This window comes from Aulostomus chinensis, chromosome 6, assembly GCF_037954235.1.
Source record: "Aulostomus chinensis isolate RoL2024-O1b breed Wild chromosome 6, RoL_Achi_v1.0, whole genome shotgun sequence".
In the NCBI taxonomy this organism is placed as follows: domain Eukaryota; kingdom Metazoa; phylum Chordata; class Actinopteri; order Syngnathiformes; family Aulostomidae; genus Aulostomus; species Aulostomus chinensis.
This window is the reverse complement of record NC_141325.1, coordinates 7,922,819-7,940,617: the sequence shown is the minus strand read 5'-3', so window position 1 is coordinate 7,940,617 and position 17,799 is coordinate 7,922,819. Positions and strand designations below refer to the sequence as shown.

The window sequence follows — 17,799 nt, the reverse complement described above, 5'->3', positions numbered from 1 at the left end:
AAGATTCAGAGTGAGCTCCATCATCTGTCACCTACGGTGCTGTGACAGAGAACGACACATCATCATGAGAAATGGCAAAGAAATGAGACTATTACGAAAGCGATCACCACAAAACCCGAAACATTCGCTTTTCTAATGAGTCTCATCATCCTCACAAATGGTTATTTGTGGTGTGCAATAAATTATGAGTCAATCTCATAATTGAAATGGATTAACTAAGCAGTCAAGTCAACCTCTGAATGCAAACTTTGTGAACAGCTTCAAAATACTCAGGAGGGAAACAATGGTAGAGCAGGGCAGAGGATGTACCCATATGAAAGAGATAGACTGACCTTGACCTCACTTCATGGAAATGTCCTAATGAAAATGGTTGCGAAAAGTGCAAGTGTATCTGGTGTAACTTCATATGTATCACCTAATAAAGACTGAGTTCCTAAAGCTGTGTTTCAATTCAATTATCAAATGAATTTTAATGCAAACTATGGAAATGTTGCGGAGTTTGCATGTTCTCCCTGTTCCTGTGTGGGTTCTCTCTGGTACTCCGGCTTCCTCCCACCGTCCAAAGACATGCAATTTGGGGACTAGGCTGATTGATGCTCTAAATTGACCATAGGTGTGGCTGTGAGTGTGAATGGTTGTTCGTCTCTGTATGTTGGCCCTGCAATGGACTGGCGACCTGTCCAGGGTGAACCCCGCCTCTCGCCCGTAGATGCTGGGATAGGCTCCAGCCCCCCCGCAACCCTTACTAGTAAGGAATAAGCGGTAGACAACGATGGATGGAAATGTTGCACAAAAAGAAATGCAAACTGGGTGAGCCTCCATCTTTGTAGTTAGTATTAACCATGTTGCAGCCTGCCTGGAACACCCAAGAAGATACAGACAGTGGAGAGAGCAGGATTTCCATCATCATATATGGCTGGTGCAGTGTGTTGTGACATGATGAGGAAAGAAAAATAGACCTGCCGCGAAAGAAAACAGCGATCTGTCTATCATGGTCAGTGTAGCTGCTCCAAATGATTACACTGATTACTGACTGCAACAACAATTGCTACACTCGTTACGCATCACGAACAGACCTGCTGTACTTCAGGTATCTGTTATGAATCACTCCCTGACTCACCAATAACCTGCAGTGTTTATTTTCCCAAGAGCGGACTGCAAACCGCCGGACTTTGACATGTAAGCTGTACACAAACGTCACAGTCTTAGTGTCTTAGGGTTAAATTAGGTTCCAGTAAAAGTGGGACTATACTTCTCATGAGAAACACTCAATGGTAAATTAGCAGCTGCAACCCCGCTCTTCTTTGGGTTCAGATAAAGATACACAGTCATGTGATCACTTCTGGAGACCTTTGCCTCAAGATTCAGACAAAACTTAAAACCTTTTGAATGTCATCAGAGTAAACACCAACTGCTATACAGAAGGGTGCTCGAAAAAAGAAGAATCTTGTATTAAATTGCAACAGCAACAATTTCCTCTGTTTTTTTTTTTTTTTTTAATTTATGCAATACAAGGGTTAACAGGAGTCACTCATCAGCTGCCACATCCAGCTTCTTGTCTTAGTTAGATCATTCACATATTTATATGCAGGTAAATGACGTCATTGGTCATCTATTCATGCATTCGTCAACTGCTGCCAGGAAATGATAGCGACATTAAAATTTAAGTGAAAGATAAGAAGATTTCTGGTTGTGGCGTACGCTTTTTGACCGCTTCATCACAGCCTCACTGCCACCACCTACAAATAGCAAAACTGTCCAGAAATGTCCTTTTTCAAAATTCTCAAGCACACTGTCCAGTTTAACCCACATCGTTTTTATCAAGCTGTATTTTCAGCTATTTGTGAGTACTTGAAAGGGAAAATATATATTTTGTTACATAGTGCTTTAGGTTATTCAACCTAAAATGCACATAAAAAAGCTGCACACCAAATACAGACTTTTCTTTTAGTAAAACAAATTCATACATATTAATGTTTAAGGAATCATGTACTGTTCATTTCCCTAAAAATTGCTGTTTTTTGATTACTGACAGTTGAAGGAGAACAAAGTTAAAGGAAAAGAGGAGAAGTAAGATCAAGGAAAAGGAAAATGGAGAGCAACAAAAAAAACTAATTACCAGGAAATGTGACCCCTTTTCTTCTGTAAAATGAGCATAAGGAGGAAGAGGAAGAGAAGAAAAGGAGCAGTCAAAGAAAATTAACTGCTGGAAAAGGGGGCCCTTGGCATAGTGGGTCAGAGGCATCTGCTGTGATGTCCCATTTATGAAAGTAAAAACTTGGCAATGCTATGTTTTTCTTATTTCATCTTAGACTCTTCTGATAAGTAGGCTTCAGCAGCTTTGCATGGCAAACTTGATGTGGGGATGAAAAACAGTGAGACAAAGACTACTTTCAGGAAATAACAAGACAGGGAAAGCGACTTACTTTAGCCAGCAGTGAAAATGCAAGACGTTCTGTGGCTGACTTGAAAACAGCCGTGTGCTGCTTTTTGTAGAGCTCCTCTCTCCGCTTCTCTGGCTGTAAGGTGCAGCATTCAAATATACAGAAACAAGGATATTTATGTTTTCTATAAGGATCAAGTTTCCAAAGCATTGCGGTATAACTGATATCAGGGCACAGTAGCAAGCAAAGCATGATAAATCATCCTACCTCATATTGTCCAGGACTGGGGGCCTCTATCAAGTCCTTGGTGAGGAAGATGGAGTTACGTTGTGCAGTTGAGCCAAAGCCTCCTTTCCTGCTTCTCTCTACAAATGCCTTTTTAAAACTCTCCTGGGCTAAACCATGGTCAAAGACATTATATGACCCTGGACCTGCACAGAGTACAAACCAGGGGTGTCAGTATGTTTAGAAGTACACATTATTTTCCAGTTCAAACCCTCTAAGACTAAAAAATCCTTACTTCCCTCCAAAGCAAATCCTACCCAGACCTACATGACTAAGCACAGAAATTCACAGTGGCCCTCATTTATCAATCCAATGTACAAACCTGAGTGCACCTGAGTGTAGAAATCAGCATACGACCGGACCTGAAGTGAGATTAGATCGTAGCCTCTGCTCACGTCCATAGTGATAAATGTAGAGATGTGCTTGGGATTGATCGTACATCCAGCGTACGCCCAATTCCTGTTGTTCATTTGTTTGATAAATGAGGGCCAGTATGTGTTCCAACAAGGGTGAGCTGAGGCTTGGCAGTTAGAGTTAGTCTTCTGTCTAGACTTGTGCTTCAATCCTTGGCTCCGCAAGTGTCCTTCAGCAAGACACTGAGCCCCAAATTGCCCCGATGGGCAAGCAAACATCTTGCATAGCAGCATAGAGAGTGACAGGGTGAATGAGAGGTTTTTAGTCCTGTGGAGGTAGAGAAGGACCACTCATGTAATGTTAATTTAAAGTGAAAATGACGCTTGATCTACATTAAATTTCCCAGAAACCCTTGCTATTATTTTGATTCCATCTCCTCGACAGTACATCATCTCTTTAGCCTAATCTTAACCCTCACACATAAATGCACAACTGATCGTACAACTTCACCTTAGATCTAACCTAAACCCAACCTTCATACATTGTACAATGAGTGACTCATCTTCAAATATTACTTGCTAGATTGAATAAAATGGTCAGGTCAAGTTGACCTCTGAACTTTCAAAGATGATGCTTGGCTTCAAATAAAACTGAATTTAATAACTCTGTGGTTGCAAGTAGAATGCTCGAAAATTGTGACTGCAGATATTATAATGTAAAAATCAAATTCTAATAATGTGTGACAGGTTACTCATGTTGCAGTTAAGACACAGTTTTGACTCCACAAGTCAGATCCAAGCACTATGACAGGTAGTTTTATTACTCAAATAAAAGCGCTACATCTCAATCACTTCCACACACTGACCTGGTGCGGAAGTATTTTTGTACTCAGGAAGGAAACGCGCCGCAGTGACACCAAATGGGCATTTCTTCACCCCTGTGGTCTTCTTCAGCAGGTCCAGGGCAGAGCGCGGGTCATTATAGGTACCAACAGGAGGCGACGCTTCTTTCACAGGGCTAAACCTCTGATGGACAGAGATGAAAAGGAAAGAGACAGATATTGTTGTTTACAGTCTTTGTGTGTTGACAGTTTCAGAATTTTTGGATTTATCTTTGTGTCTAGCGTTTCCCTTGGTTCTTCTGCTGCAAATTCGTTTTGGTTTGAAATATTCCTCCCTTGAGTCACTTCCTGCCTTTTGAGTTATTTGCCAGTGTCTCGTCAGTTGGATGGTCTCCGTCAGTCACATTCCTGCTCATAGTGTCTCTTAGCCCATCGTTTACTTGCCTTGTGTTCTCACACCTGTTCCTTGTTGTGCCCTTAGTTGAGTTTTATTTCGTGTTTTTTACGTTTTCTGTCTGATCTTTGTTGGATTGTAGTCACGATACTGGTTGTCACTCCTGTTGAATTTGTGTAGTTTTTGTTTCTCTTCAATAAATTACCAGTTTGAGATCCTCATCTCCTGCTTCCTGTCTCTCCATTTGGGTCCTGATTCCTCAGAACCTGACACCAAACAGTTCTCATCACACACAAGAATGTGCGATTGTTGAATGGATGAATAATTGAGCCACAAACTTATCGCTAATGGGCCAAAAAGTCAATTTTTTAAGCAGTTTTTAGTATATTTTTGAATATGATTTTGATATAAATCAAAATCAATAGAAAGGTGCAATAAACATGCTCACAATGGCAACGCAAATTGACTCCTGTCTAACAAGTATACAGGAAAGAGAGAGAGCAAAAGAAAACCATCAGGGGGAAAAAAAAACAAGGTAAAGAGATGAGGAGACGGAGCATTGGACAGCCTCACAGCATCTCCAACTCAAGGATAATGATGCACACAATCAGGTGTGTAATGTTCTTTGACTATTCTACTAATACCAGAGCTGATTCAGCACCTCAGGTTCCCTCCCTGGGAATAATGGTGTTTATCTAATAGCCTGCTATAACATCATGAGCAAACACAGCAGATAAGATGCCTTTTCAGTCAAAATTACAGAGAGAACTATGATTCAGTGTAACTCTAAATTTCTTTTCACGCTCTCCCAACTGAACCATTCAGCTGGTTGTTATCAAATACATGGGAGGAATAAATATAAGTTTGAATACTAGCAGTCCACATGAACACTACCATTCCCTAGAAACACTCAGACTCATACACTCCCTCAACTATAATGTCAAAGATCTCATAAAGCCAACTAAAATTAAATTAAATGATTACATTTTTACAGCTGTTGTGTAAATGTGATCATGTGACAAGAGTTACTTCATCCAAACAGCGGTTTTTGTCATGCACATACTCACAAATCTGTGTCTTGAGCTCCTGAAGACTTCTTTTCACTGCTGCATCCCTTCTTTCTGGCTCCAAAATGCATTCACAGCCAGCCAAGTATGTTTAGTTTGAAGTTAATTTTGCCAGGTAGCCAACAACTAGAAGCCACAGCAAAACTGCCCAAAAATGCAAATTTATAAACTGTCAAGTGCACTCTCCTGATCCAGGTCTTCTTTATCCAGCCATATGCTCAGTTATCCACAATTACTTTGATATGAGCTTAAAAACAAACCAACAACAAACCTCCTGTGTTCAGCGCTTGTCACACATTGGCACTGAGCACCACCTGCAGGGGAATTTACCAACTCACTCACGCTAATCCACATTAGTTCATGGTAGCCTCTTTTGTAGTTTTTAGTTGGTGGCTATGGCAGCCATTTCCTGTACTCTAAATTCACAAAGAAGTAATGTAACAGTGAAAAAACATCTTTGGGAGCAAGGGACACATCTTTATGAGTATTTGAAACACAAAAAAATATTTTGCCAGCAACAGACTACGTCACGACCAAACGAGGGTTAAAAAAATACACTCAAAAACTGACGGGGTGTAACATTGTTCCGAACGAGCTGCAGAGGAAGCAATTAGCCTGTTGCTCCACTCAGCCTGCTACCTCGTGCATAGCATGCTAACGTTAGCTTGTTTTTGCTAGCACCGTGTCCACGGTCTCAAATGGCTGGGATATATTACATTAAGTTCGACCAAAAAAGTAAAACTATCCATCATAAAGAAATACTGTATGAAAATATCATTCACATAGATCATCTCTGGGATGATATATCGACTAACTAAAAAATGTTATTATAACAAGCTGAGATGTACCACAAGATGATGGTGTCAAGTGCACAGTGAAGTGGCTGCGATGTTCTACATTTACATTTTCATCAGATTTTCCAGCCTCAGTTATGATCCAGAATACTAAAATCATTAAACTGGAAAAATAAAAAGGGGGCATGGTGGTGCAGTGGTTAGCACTGTTGCCTCACAGCAAGAAGGTTCCGGGTACAAGTCCCAGCTTGAGCATGGGATCTTTCTGTGGGGAGTCTCCATGTTCACCCTGTGCCTGCGTGGGTTCTCTCCGGATACTCCCACTTCCTCCCAGAGTCCAAAGACATCAAGAGGGGACGAGGCTGATTGATACTCTAAATTGACTGTAGGTGTGACTGTGAGTGTGGATGGCAGTCTGTCTCTATGTGTTGGTCCTGCGATGGACTGGCAACCTGGACAGGGTGAACCCCGCCCGTAGCCCCTGGGATAGGCTCCAGCCCCCCCACTCCCCTGTGACCCTTAACAAGAATAAACGGAAGAAAATGGATGGATGGAAAATTAAAAGGCAATATGAAACAAGTAAGTTCATCATTATACTTAGCACTGAGTGCATCAAAATGAAAATTGATTATATTCACCTAAAATACACAGCATCTTTTATTTTTGAATTGACTCTTAAGATAGAGATGGATGAAAATGTACAGTCCTCATACTATTTTTTTTTGTTGGTATAATTGTAAAGGACCATAACAGAGGTTTGCCTCATTGATGAACAAAAGACAGAACCTTAGGTAGAAGAACTGAAAGTAGAATGTCAATTGAAAGAAACAAAGGAAGTTTATTGTGAGGGAGACAATGATGGCTAATGGAGAAACTGAGGGGACAAAACAAAAGTGGAGGAAAATAAGCATGAGTGAAGCAGCAAGGGCGAAGGGATTTTTTTTTCCCTTGCAAAATGTCAGATTGATGCTTTGATATTCGGAAATTGGGAAGTCAGAGGGAGGAGGTGAGGCAAGAACTGCAAGATTCCAGCTGTTCCTCTTATCTTCGCCTCCCTCCTTCCTTCACTCCCTCCCTCCTCTCATTTCCTCTACAGCCCTCCGCAGGATAACAGTGTCAGATGGAACTGGAGTCACAGAGAGACGAAGATCTAAGAAAACCATCGTCCTTATTGGAGATGACTTCACACACGTGCACGCGTGCACACACACACATACACGTTCACAGACGTTCCTTGTGGGTGTCCGTGACGGCATCACAGGGTCGACACACTAACACAGCATGTGGCCACAGAAATGAGGTCAGTGTAAACGATGACATACGCACATACATATGTAAACACACACACACACACACACACACAATAAACCCCTGAATCTTGCATCAGTTGCTCTCACCATGTAACAAGTAAAATGGTTTATGCTTCTGGCAACATTAAGATCATTTCAGGGAATCATTTTTGCTTTGTGTGTGTGTGTGTGTGTGTGTGTGTGTGTGTGTGTGTGAGTGCGTGCGTGCGTGCGTGCGTGCGTATACACCCTCACATTGTGTTTGTGTGTCAGAGTGATAATTAAAATATCAGTCAGACAGTTTCACAGGACTGAATCTGTGAGACAGTGCCACAGAGGGGTTCAGCTATTCCTGAGATGTAAAACTACACATTTTCACATCCTTCATCTTCACTCCTTTGAGCGTCTTAATAAACTCATCGTCACCCCCCATCTGAAGAAACCTCCACTTGCAGAACATCAATTAAATGAGTGAAGCCACGGCCCAGTGTCTTGGATTTGTAACTTAACCTTAAATATTCCATATTGAAAGCCAGTCTTCTTTGAAGAATTGTAAATTGAATATATTTGTCTACCAGATTGCGTCAGAGAGATCTTGTCAATGGGGTCTGATTGTTTTCTCTGTGTACAGCCATTATGTTGAGTAATGCCCTTCAACTCATGGACATTAATTTGTTTATCTTAGCCAGTTAAATCGATACCCATCCCACAGGCATAATCAAGACTAATCTACAATAATATTGGAATTGTTTGCGCAAAATATATTGAATTACTTCTATGCTCTATAAAAATTAGTGGACCAAGAGCTACAACAGTGCCTCCATCACAGGTTTTGGTTTGGGAGGCTGAACTTACATTTCAGTAAGTATCTTTTGCTACAGGTTCACATTAAAATCATTTAACTGGAAAAACCCCCGTTGACATTTAATGGGAAGTAGCATCACAAAATGCAAGTTTACCACTGACTGGCTCCAATCAGTCATCAAAAATGTTTCTACCAAACAAGACAACAGTCATTTTCAGCATTTTTTTGACAGCGCATCAGTTTGAAATATAGCGGGGAGTAATGGAAAAGGAAAGAGCAGCCACAGTGAGCTGTCAGATGAAGAGCTGCAGGCGACAGGCTACAACTTCCAACTTCTCACAGATAACCTCCTCCTTTCAGTGAGCTCTGCTGATTCGCTGACTTACATCGCATGCAGCATAAAATGGGAATCCAGTCGCCCTCAGAATAATGAAAATAGATCAATTATTGCTTGACTGTCGAGGTGACAATAATCTATGTGCTACCATAATTCTGCGTGACCATTAGTAATTACAGGTGTCAAAAAATCAAGGGGATTTTCATTAGGTTGCATTTGCGCAAGTTGTGCATATTTGCAGTCCATCTTTTTACAGGAAACTGTTTTGATCCACATTTTTAGATAGATTATGGGCACTTGAAGTGACAAACAGCCAGAGTTTTAGCATATTTGAGCTCTTTGTTTTGAATTTATAGCTCACAACTTTACGGTTTACTCTCAGTGCTCTAATAAACCTTACACCCTGCTACACCAGGCAGGTTTTTTTACTGTGAAAAATCAGTAAAATCCACTATAAATTGTTTTCCTGGGACCAAACAGCAGACAGACAACTGGTGAACATACATGAGCTTTTAGTAGCTAAAGAGCTAGAAGGTTCAGAAGCTGGGGATCTGGAAGATTTAGTAGCTGAACATCTTTCTGAACTTACACCGATTCATCTGGAGAATGCTAATGTTGCACCATATCTGCTGATTGTCTTTCAACTTTATTAGGTGATCCTTAAGATATCAATGTTAAGTTTACGCATTCAACAAATAAGCTTCTGAAGCTTTCTTTACGCTGCCCACAAGTGACCAAATATGAACAGATGCAGATTTTGGCCAGGCCTAATAAACAATAGGACGTTTTATGTTCAATCACATTCAAATGTGCTTTAAAATGAATGTGATATACTTTAAAGACCAAACATTTCCATTACAAGCTGATTTGCTTCAAAATGCACTCAAAAGGCTTCACACAGATCAGACCAAATCATTGACTTTGGTCAGAAGTATCTGCACTGTACCTCAGCCTGAGAGAGAAATGGGGATGTGACCATCTGCATTTTGCCACTGGACTTAACAGGCTTCTCAAACTGACTTCTGATGTGATACTGGCCCGGACCAGGAACTCCCTGATGAGACAAAGGGGGGGGGGGGGGGGGGGGGATACAAAGAAATAGTAGTATTAGGATGCATTTCAGTCTGTCATTCAGAAATGTAAATTTGAGGAAAACAAGATGCTGAGTGATACAGAGGAACAGTTTAAGTTTCTTTTCATTCTCTGAAATTCTTACACGTTCTTGACTCAAATATAGAGCTTGCAGGGGAGAAAACAAGGTATTATGTGAGTCTCACAAAAAGGGAAATATATATATGTTTTGTGAAGACAAGACAGAAAAAGGCAGGAGACTATACATTTCTTCTTTTTGTATGATCTGAAAAAAAATACTGTGCCAAGCCCAGAGTACTACTATATAGCTTCATTACAGAAGGGGCTGTAGAGCAAAGGGTGAGCAAGCAGTTCACACCTCCCACACTTGAACCCAGATCTACATGGTACAAAAGATATAAAATCACCACAAAGGCTCCTTGGTATGGAGAGAATTCTCAACTATAGTGACGGTTCTTTGTCACAATATCTCCTACCACATGGGTCCTGGTCATCCAGGTCAAACTAACCTGGGGGCCTCACACCTGCAAATTGACCGTAACATCAAACAGCCAGGCTGCTTGGTGTGGTAGTCAGGGCTCATTCTCAACCCGTAGGGCCACTCCTCTGTCACTGACTGTAAATAGCAAACCAGCTAACAACACAATAAGGAGCGAGTAAACACATTCATTCCCACACTCCCTGCAGAGCCTGGACAATTTTGGACTTGCGGTAAACCCACCAGCTTTTTGGGCCCGAGGTGGTTGAACTAGGTGTGCAGTAAAACATTCCTGTGGATTTCTTAAGGGGAACAGTGAAATTCAGGACAATGTCTTGCAATGCCTTAGGCCAGCCCAATACTTATTCATGAACATTGACTACAGTTTCTTCCTGCCAAAAACAAGCTTGCTGTCCTCTGAATATGATAACATATGTTGATATAGGTAGGTAGACCTGTCACTGAGAGTGATTTTGGAGTGTAAAATATGCTGAAATAGATGCTTGACAGCAAGAAAATCCCTTTGCAGGTGTGTACTGGACCTTATGTTGGGTCATTTAAGACTCAGACCCAAGTTTTAAAAATGTTCAGGATCCCAACATGCACAGCTTGAGCCATTTACAAAGTCTAACTACAGTTTTACTCTGTGGTTTCTTGGCTTGACGAGGAAAGTCTGTGAAACTCCTACATGGGCACTCCACCGAGTAAACTTAACATGGCAAATACTGTACTTCTCAGATGGTAAAAACACAGTTTAATATTCCATGGCTGTGGAGAAGGTTTTCTAAAAATTAAAAAAATTAAAATAAAAACATAATAGGGTCTTCGCCTGAAGTGCCTTCAGGCTCAGGCCCTAAATAAAGAAAAAAAGGTGATTTGGGCGTGGATGTGTAGACTTTTTTTTTTAAATAAAAGAGGCTGTTCAAACATGTAGAGAATTACAAAGTACATGAGATGCTATCAGGTCACATCAGGTTAAATGTAAAACTGAGTATCTCTTTTCTTTTACTGCATCTTTTGGACAAATCACTCACACACACACACACACACACACAACCCCCCCCCCCCCCCTTGTGAAAATCAGAACAGTGTTATAATGATAACAGAACTTACTTTTAAGATAGATCTTCTAGAGCAACTGATGCATATGAGAATTTTTTTTTCTTTTTCAACTTGGCAGCAGTGTTGCCTCTGCATTTTCTAAAAATAACAGGTGTTGTGAGCACAGCATCCATGGTAATGGTGTAGCAAGGAGTTTACATCATCATGAATACCAGCCGACAGTGAACACCATATCATACATCACAATTATACCACCCAAAGTGTTATTCTTCTGATTCCAGGCATATATACAGTAATGGTTTCTAAAAGTGTTTTGCTCAGTTGTTGCCCTCACCATGTCAGAATGCATATTTAATGTGGAAAATCCAACAGAAAGACTCTAAACTCTATGGAACACCAGCAGCCCCGAGCCATTAGAGCCAGACTGTCTGCTGATCTCTAGGAAGTAAAGGTGTTTGTCCTGACTGTCCCCACCACGGGTAATGACCCATCTGGTCAATGTGTGCACGTGTGTGTGTGTGTGTGTGTGTGTGTATGTGTATGTGTGTGCACGCGCGTGTGTGAGAGCACAGAGTCGAGGTGTCAGGTACTAATGATGACAGATGAAGGTGCAGCAATCATGGTAGGGGGTCCAAATACAGTACACGCACATAAATACGCACCCTCACGCACACACTTGCGGCAAAGTTGTCGTTTCAAAGTCACAGGATAAATTATTGCATGGAACAAAAACAAAATTTTGGTCAGCCTTCATTTATTATCAATATCAATAAAAAAAGAGAGATGCAGTAGAAGGAGACCAGATGTGAGAATCTACTATGAGGTGCACTGAGATGTGCATCCTGTAGCATTAGTAGTACTTCCTTTACCTTAGACAACATCCAAACTAACAAACTAAAATCTAAAAGAGTTGGCAGAGCAAGATGTGCAAGACAAGAGAAGATGAGAACAAAGGCGTAAGCGCGAGTCCTTGACAGCGGGGATGCCTTCACCTCTCTCTCTACATACGTCAGACTCACCCCCTCCACCCCACCGAGCAGAGAAATAAGGCATCACAAATCATTACTCTACTAACACACTCAAGTTCATATGCAGGTGAGTAGTTCCCCTCCACTCAACTGGCTGCAATATACCAGTGTGTGTGTGTGTATGTGTGTGTGTGTGTGTGGGATGGGGGTGAGGGGGGGGGGGGTTGAGGTATTTGTATATGTATATATGTTTGGTTGGCACTCTGTGATTAAAGCTTGTGTTCTACTGCCCTCTATGGGTGAATGGATAAACTGATAGCCAGGGGAGTTGAATCAGTTTGGCTTTAATCAACTGTGCCTTATTAAATCCAGACTAAATCCAAAGTACTTACCTTGATGATTCTCCCCATAAATACGTGATGCTCTATCATGACTTATTTTTAATTTGCAGCATTCAAATCTATTACTTGCTACAATTCCAATTAATCTGCAGTGAAGACTGAGGACGAGATGTTAAACTGACTAAGGACAGCAGCCTCTCCAGAAAAATAAAAATACTCCTGGATCTGAGCATCACAGTCTCATCACTAGTGTTTTGAAATGATTGCAACTACATTTATAAAAATGTGTTTAAATGGTAAAAAACATTGTAGAAGGCTTCAGTAACAGTGGGGAAAACAGTAGTTCACACAATCTATGATTTATTCATAATGTGGTTAAGAGTTTCCTTGTACTTTAAATCTAGTGCTTCTAACAAAAACTGAATGTTATGCCTGTTACACACAAATATTTTATGTATCTTTTAATTGATTCAGTATCTCCCACATGGTGACAATGTATTTGCGGTGGTTGACAGGTGTACCGCTACTATGTTAAAGCTCAAACCGATAGATCCATGCAAACATGCTGCTATGTGACAGACACATCCCCCACCCCTCCCCCCAAAAACACAGCAACATTTCAAGTTTGTTGGCACCATGTTGTATAATGTTGAGGAAATTAATTTTTAAATTATTACTCATTTTCTTTCAACATCCTCTTAAATGATATTGGGTTGAGGATGGTTTTAAGTCTGTAGAAGATGATGTGTAAGCAGGACATCTCTGAAGCACCTCAATATTTCATTCAAAAGAGTGTTTTGACTCACTATGATCCTACTGTGCCTTCCTGCACAAGGTCAAATTGCAATTCCTTTTGATTAACTTTGCAGAGCCAACCAAAAGTTTCTGAAACAACTTACAGTTCAGTCTTCCAGAGCCATGAACAGCTTACATCAACCCTCATAACCTCAGTAAGTTACCAGGAAACAATAAATCTCTACTGGGGTGAAACAAGCTGACCTGTCAGCATGTGTTGACAAGAGATAGGTACACCACAACACAGAATAACCGATTTGAGCAGTGACAAAGACTGTACTGTCCAATAACTTTTTAGCTAGCAGGGCTGTGGGGCAGAGTGTGTTGACATTAGTTAATAGAGTCCATGCCAGACAGCCTTTCAAATTAAAAGCGATTTCTGAAGGCAAGCAAACTGGTGTGATGCTAGCAGTGCCTCTACATCCACTTACACCAGTGACTGACAGTGAGCATATTTAATTTATGGATTGAGGCAGGAAGCATATCCACCTGCATTAATTGGCTGTTTACTTAAACCAGTGCTTGCTCGCTACCACTAATTACCTCACCTGTCAACGCTTACCAATACTTCTACATGAATGCTTCTTTCAGTGTTTCTTGCCTGTCTCATTTTACCACAAACGACCTTCAACACAAGCATCTACTCACCTTTTTTTCTTCTTGTTTAGGCACCAGTTCATGGTAGCGAGGGATGATGAGCTCAGCTCTGCCCCGCTGCTCCTTTTGAAGGTTCACGTTCTCATAGTGTGTTTCTGGAGACCTGGAATTGATTATTGACATGGCAACAATGAGAACGAAGCAGACAAACAAGCTGAAAGAATAGAAATAGAAAGACAGCGAGGGTGTTTACAAACAAAGTAAAGAGTGAAAGAGGAGTGGGGGAGACAATATATTATGAGACAGGAGATAAGATAAGGACAGACAAGGGCACTTCAGGTGTTACGGCAACAAATGGATCATAGAACTACAGAACTAGGGCATCAAAGCATAAGGAAATATACAATATCAATGTACACAAATATACACAAAATATATACAATATAGACACCACAAATATAAACAGTATGCAAATGAGGACCATATCAACTATATGTAAAAATGAACTAGGAACAGAAAACGAACTAAAACAAATTCAATACTCATTTATTTCGTTGGTTATTGTTATTCTTTGACTCTTTAATCTTTTATTTTCATGTCGGTATGTGAATGTCTGTCCACCTGTGTGTGTGTGTGTGTGTGTGTGTGTGTGTGCTTTTTCACACATTTGCTTCTGTTGGTCTTTCGAGCTTTGTGTGTCCTCACCAGTGAAGAATTCCCTAGTAACGGCCCTCCTCCACGGCCATCAATAGAAATAAAGAAATGTCAAACATAATATCCTGGATGTAGGGTCAAAGCAATATTTCATTTTGCTTCACTGTTTGGTGAATAAGTCTCTGTCAGGGCTCAAGAACAGTGAACCTGCCCTTGAATATCTATAACTTAATCATGCTTTTGTCTCTCTTCATGCTTCAAAATGTCAATTGACAAGGGGTTGATTCCACATACATGCACTGACAGTGGATTTGGATATTATACACCCATCAGATGATCAGTTGTAATTGGACGCATGTATTTGAGTTAGCAAAGCACTACTCTACCAAGTGTAGTTCAATTCAGTAACATGGTAATTATGACCTTGAAAAAGAAGTAAATCAGTTGATGTGCATATATAGAGAGACAAAGTCTGAAGAGGAAGGCAAGAGACTGATGCTCAGTCCCTGCATGCAGCCACATTACCAACTGTGAGTTCCACATGTACCACAGCAATTCATGACTGTCTTTTCATTATAATTAAAGTAACATAACTTAATATGTTTAAACACAAAGAAATAGAACTTAGTATATTCTTTTCACTCCAGTACTTTTACTGGCGTAATTTTACCAAGTTAAATTACTATTTCTACTTAAATGATCCGAATATAAGGCGGCACGGTGGTGTAGTGGTTAGTACTATTGCCTCACAACATGAAGAATCCAGGTTCGAGCTGGCTCAAGCACGGGATCTTTCTATGTGGAGTCTCCATGTTCTCCCTGTGCGGGTTCTCTCTGGTACTCCAGCTTCCTCCCACAGTCCAAAGACATCAAGAGGAGACGAGGCTGATTGATACTCTAAATCAGGGGTGTCAAACTGGTCCAGTAAAGGGGCCGCTGTGGCTGCAGGTTTTCATTCCAACGGAACAACAGCAACACCTGAATCTACTTAAATCAACCAAGCTGTGTCCACACAGCTCATTGGTTGGATCAGGTGTTGCTTTTGCTTGGTTGGAATGAAAACCTGCAGCCACACCGGCCCTTTACTGGACCAGTTTGACACCCCTGCTCTAAACTGACCGCAGGTGTGAATGTGAGTGTGAATGGTTGTCTGTCTATATGTGTTGTCCCTGCAATGGATTGGTGACCCATCCAGGGTGAACCCCGCCTCTCGCCCGAAAGTTGCTGGGAGAGGCTCCAGCCCCCCGCGAACCTTAACAGAATAAGTGGTAGAAAACGAATGGATGGATGGTCCAAATGTACTCTGTCATTATTGTGTATGTTTCAATAATCCCAGGTAAGCATGTTGCATCCCTCTACCTCAAGAGGGCACAGACATGTTATTTACACACCTGTGTCTGTGTACATGCTCATCACATATGAAGGCATGAGCCAGGCGCAGCCTTCAGGGTGCTGTCTGCTACTTCAGTTTCATATTAGCCGATACTTTGGTTCATTACTGTCAGGGGCCTAGTGACTTTAGTTGTTTTGTTTTTTTTTAACTCTGGTTTAGTAGATCCAGCCGTTTTGACCTTCGTCTTTCCTTGTTCGCAGTTTGGTTTGATTAAGACTCCAGTCAGTTCATGTCTTACTTTGTATCACTTATCTCCTGTGTCTTCGTTTGCTTTATACCCCCACTCTTTTTGAGTTAGTCACCTTTGTCTTGTCAGTTCATTGTCCCTCATTAGCCACAGTCCTGTTCCTTCCATCTCTTTCCCAATCAGCTCCTTCCCAGCCCTCGCATACTTCCACCTGTTTCTCGTTGTGTCATTCTTAGTTTGTAATTTAGTTTGGTCGTCTGAGTCAGTTCTTGTTGGATCCTCATGTCACCCTACCTGTTGCTCTCATCATCCCATTTCTTGTTTTGCTGGAGTTGAATTTGTCTTGTTTAAAGATCTTTTTGTTCATACTACCAAACCTAATAATTAAAAGTCAATAACAAGCACCATGATGTTTTTGACCAAATCATGTCATTCCAAATGCTAGAGTACTGCAATTGCATAAAGGGTTTGATCAAAAAGATCAAAAAATTTCCTAGAAACATGTTCATTCTGTATCTGCACAGTTGGAGTGTCCTACAGTATGTACTGTAAGTTGTAGATATTTCACCTGACTTTTCAAAACAAGCCTCAATATACACACATTATACAGCTTAGAACAAGTGAAAAAGACAATAGTGACTGTTTCTAGTTTGTTTTGGAGAATTAGGTGTTCTAAGTTTTAGAGTGTTTCTAAAACTTCCCCCCACACACGAGCTGGGGGTGGAATAGAACAGTCATGGAATAAACACTGCTCATCTGCAAACCCAAAGTCTTCCTCTTACCTTTACAGCAACATGAAACCTTTACAGCAACTTTCTTACATCTGAAGAAATGCACACTAAGTAATAAGTATAGCACATAAACCTCCATCAGTGCCAGTTCCAGTGCAGCACTCTGTAGAATGACCACCTCTGCCAAGGCCAAAAATGCACTCATACATTTTGCTTATTATGCAACCTATACTGTATGATCTAATCCTCATATACTTCATTAATACACTGATTTAATACAGTACCATGACGTGTGATACTCACTTCTCAGGGTAATATTGTCCTGGACCCGGTCCCTCCTCCATCGTCACCTCACCTCTCCTCCCTGTCATGTTGCCAAAGTGGACACCTTTGTACTTGTGTGCAGAACTCATTTCTGACTAGAGAAAGAGAAGAAGAGGGAACAGACAGACATCAAAAAGGAGAGGAGTGGAGTCAGTGAATGTAAGGATTGGCCAGGGGAGAAAGAATGATAGAGCAGTGGTGAGGAGGGATAGAATGATAACAAAAGGATAAATGGATGACCAAAAAAAAGAATTGACTCATTCTCAATTATCTGGTTTCTCTCATGAAGTTGAGGCTGAATGAAATGTGAAGTTCAGCCAAATGCCAGAGTATGTCAAGATCTAGAGACCTTCTGTCCTGTCTTATCTCTGTGTTTTACAGCCTGCTTTCCTCGGCTTCGGGGCCTTTTAGATAGCAACATTCCACCCTGCAGCTTAGCAACCGAGGGGAAATGAGCTGCTTAGCTGTAGCTAAACATGTTTTAAAGATACTTTGTGTGAGACTTTTCAAAAACACCACATAAACTGCAAACACTAAAAGAAAAGACGTTTAAAAAATCCTGTAGTTTCATGATTAAATTCTCATTTCCAATATGCTGTGCAGTTATACAACATTTCCCACAATGCA

At 40.9% G+C, this 17,799-nt stretch overlaps 1 protein-coding gene across 7 annotated transcripts in view; it reads right to left on the bottom strand.

The window, feature by feature from the left end:
- stpg2 (sperm-tail PG-rich repeat containing 2) overlaps positions 1-17,799 on the bottom strand; it is a 145,424-nt gene that overhangs the window by 117,824 nt on the left and 9,801 nt on the right. For all 7 annotated transcript variants that reach the window (XR_015116450.1, XR_015116449.1, XR_015116448.1 and 4 more), the window contains exons 5-10: positions 17,152-17,267; positions 13,935-14,046; positions 9,497-9,604; positions 3,889-4,048; positions 2,652-2,815; positions 2,427-2,519 (exon numbers count right to left, since the gene is read on the bottom strand). Coding sequence is in view for 4 of the 7 variants with exons in the window: in XM_086206243.1 (XP_086062369.1) it covers positions 2,427-2,519; positions 2,652-2,815; positions 3,889-4,048; positions 9,497-9,604; positions 13,935-14,046; positions 17,152-17,267 (753 nt within the window). In the remaining 3 variants the exon portion in view is untranslated. The remainder of the gene's footprint in view (positions 1-2,426; positions 2,520-2,651; positions 2,816-3,888; positions 4,049-9,496; positions 9,605-13,934; positions 14,047-17,151; positions 17,268-17,799) is intronic.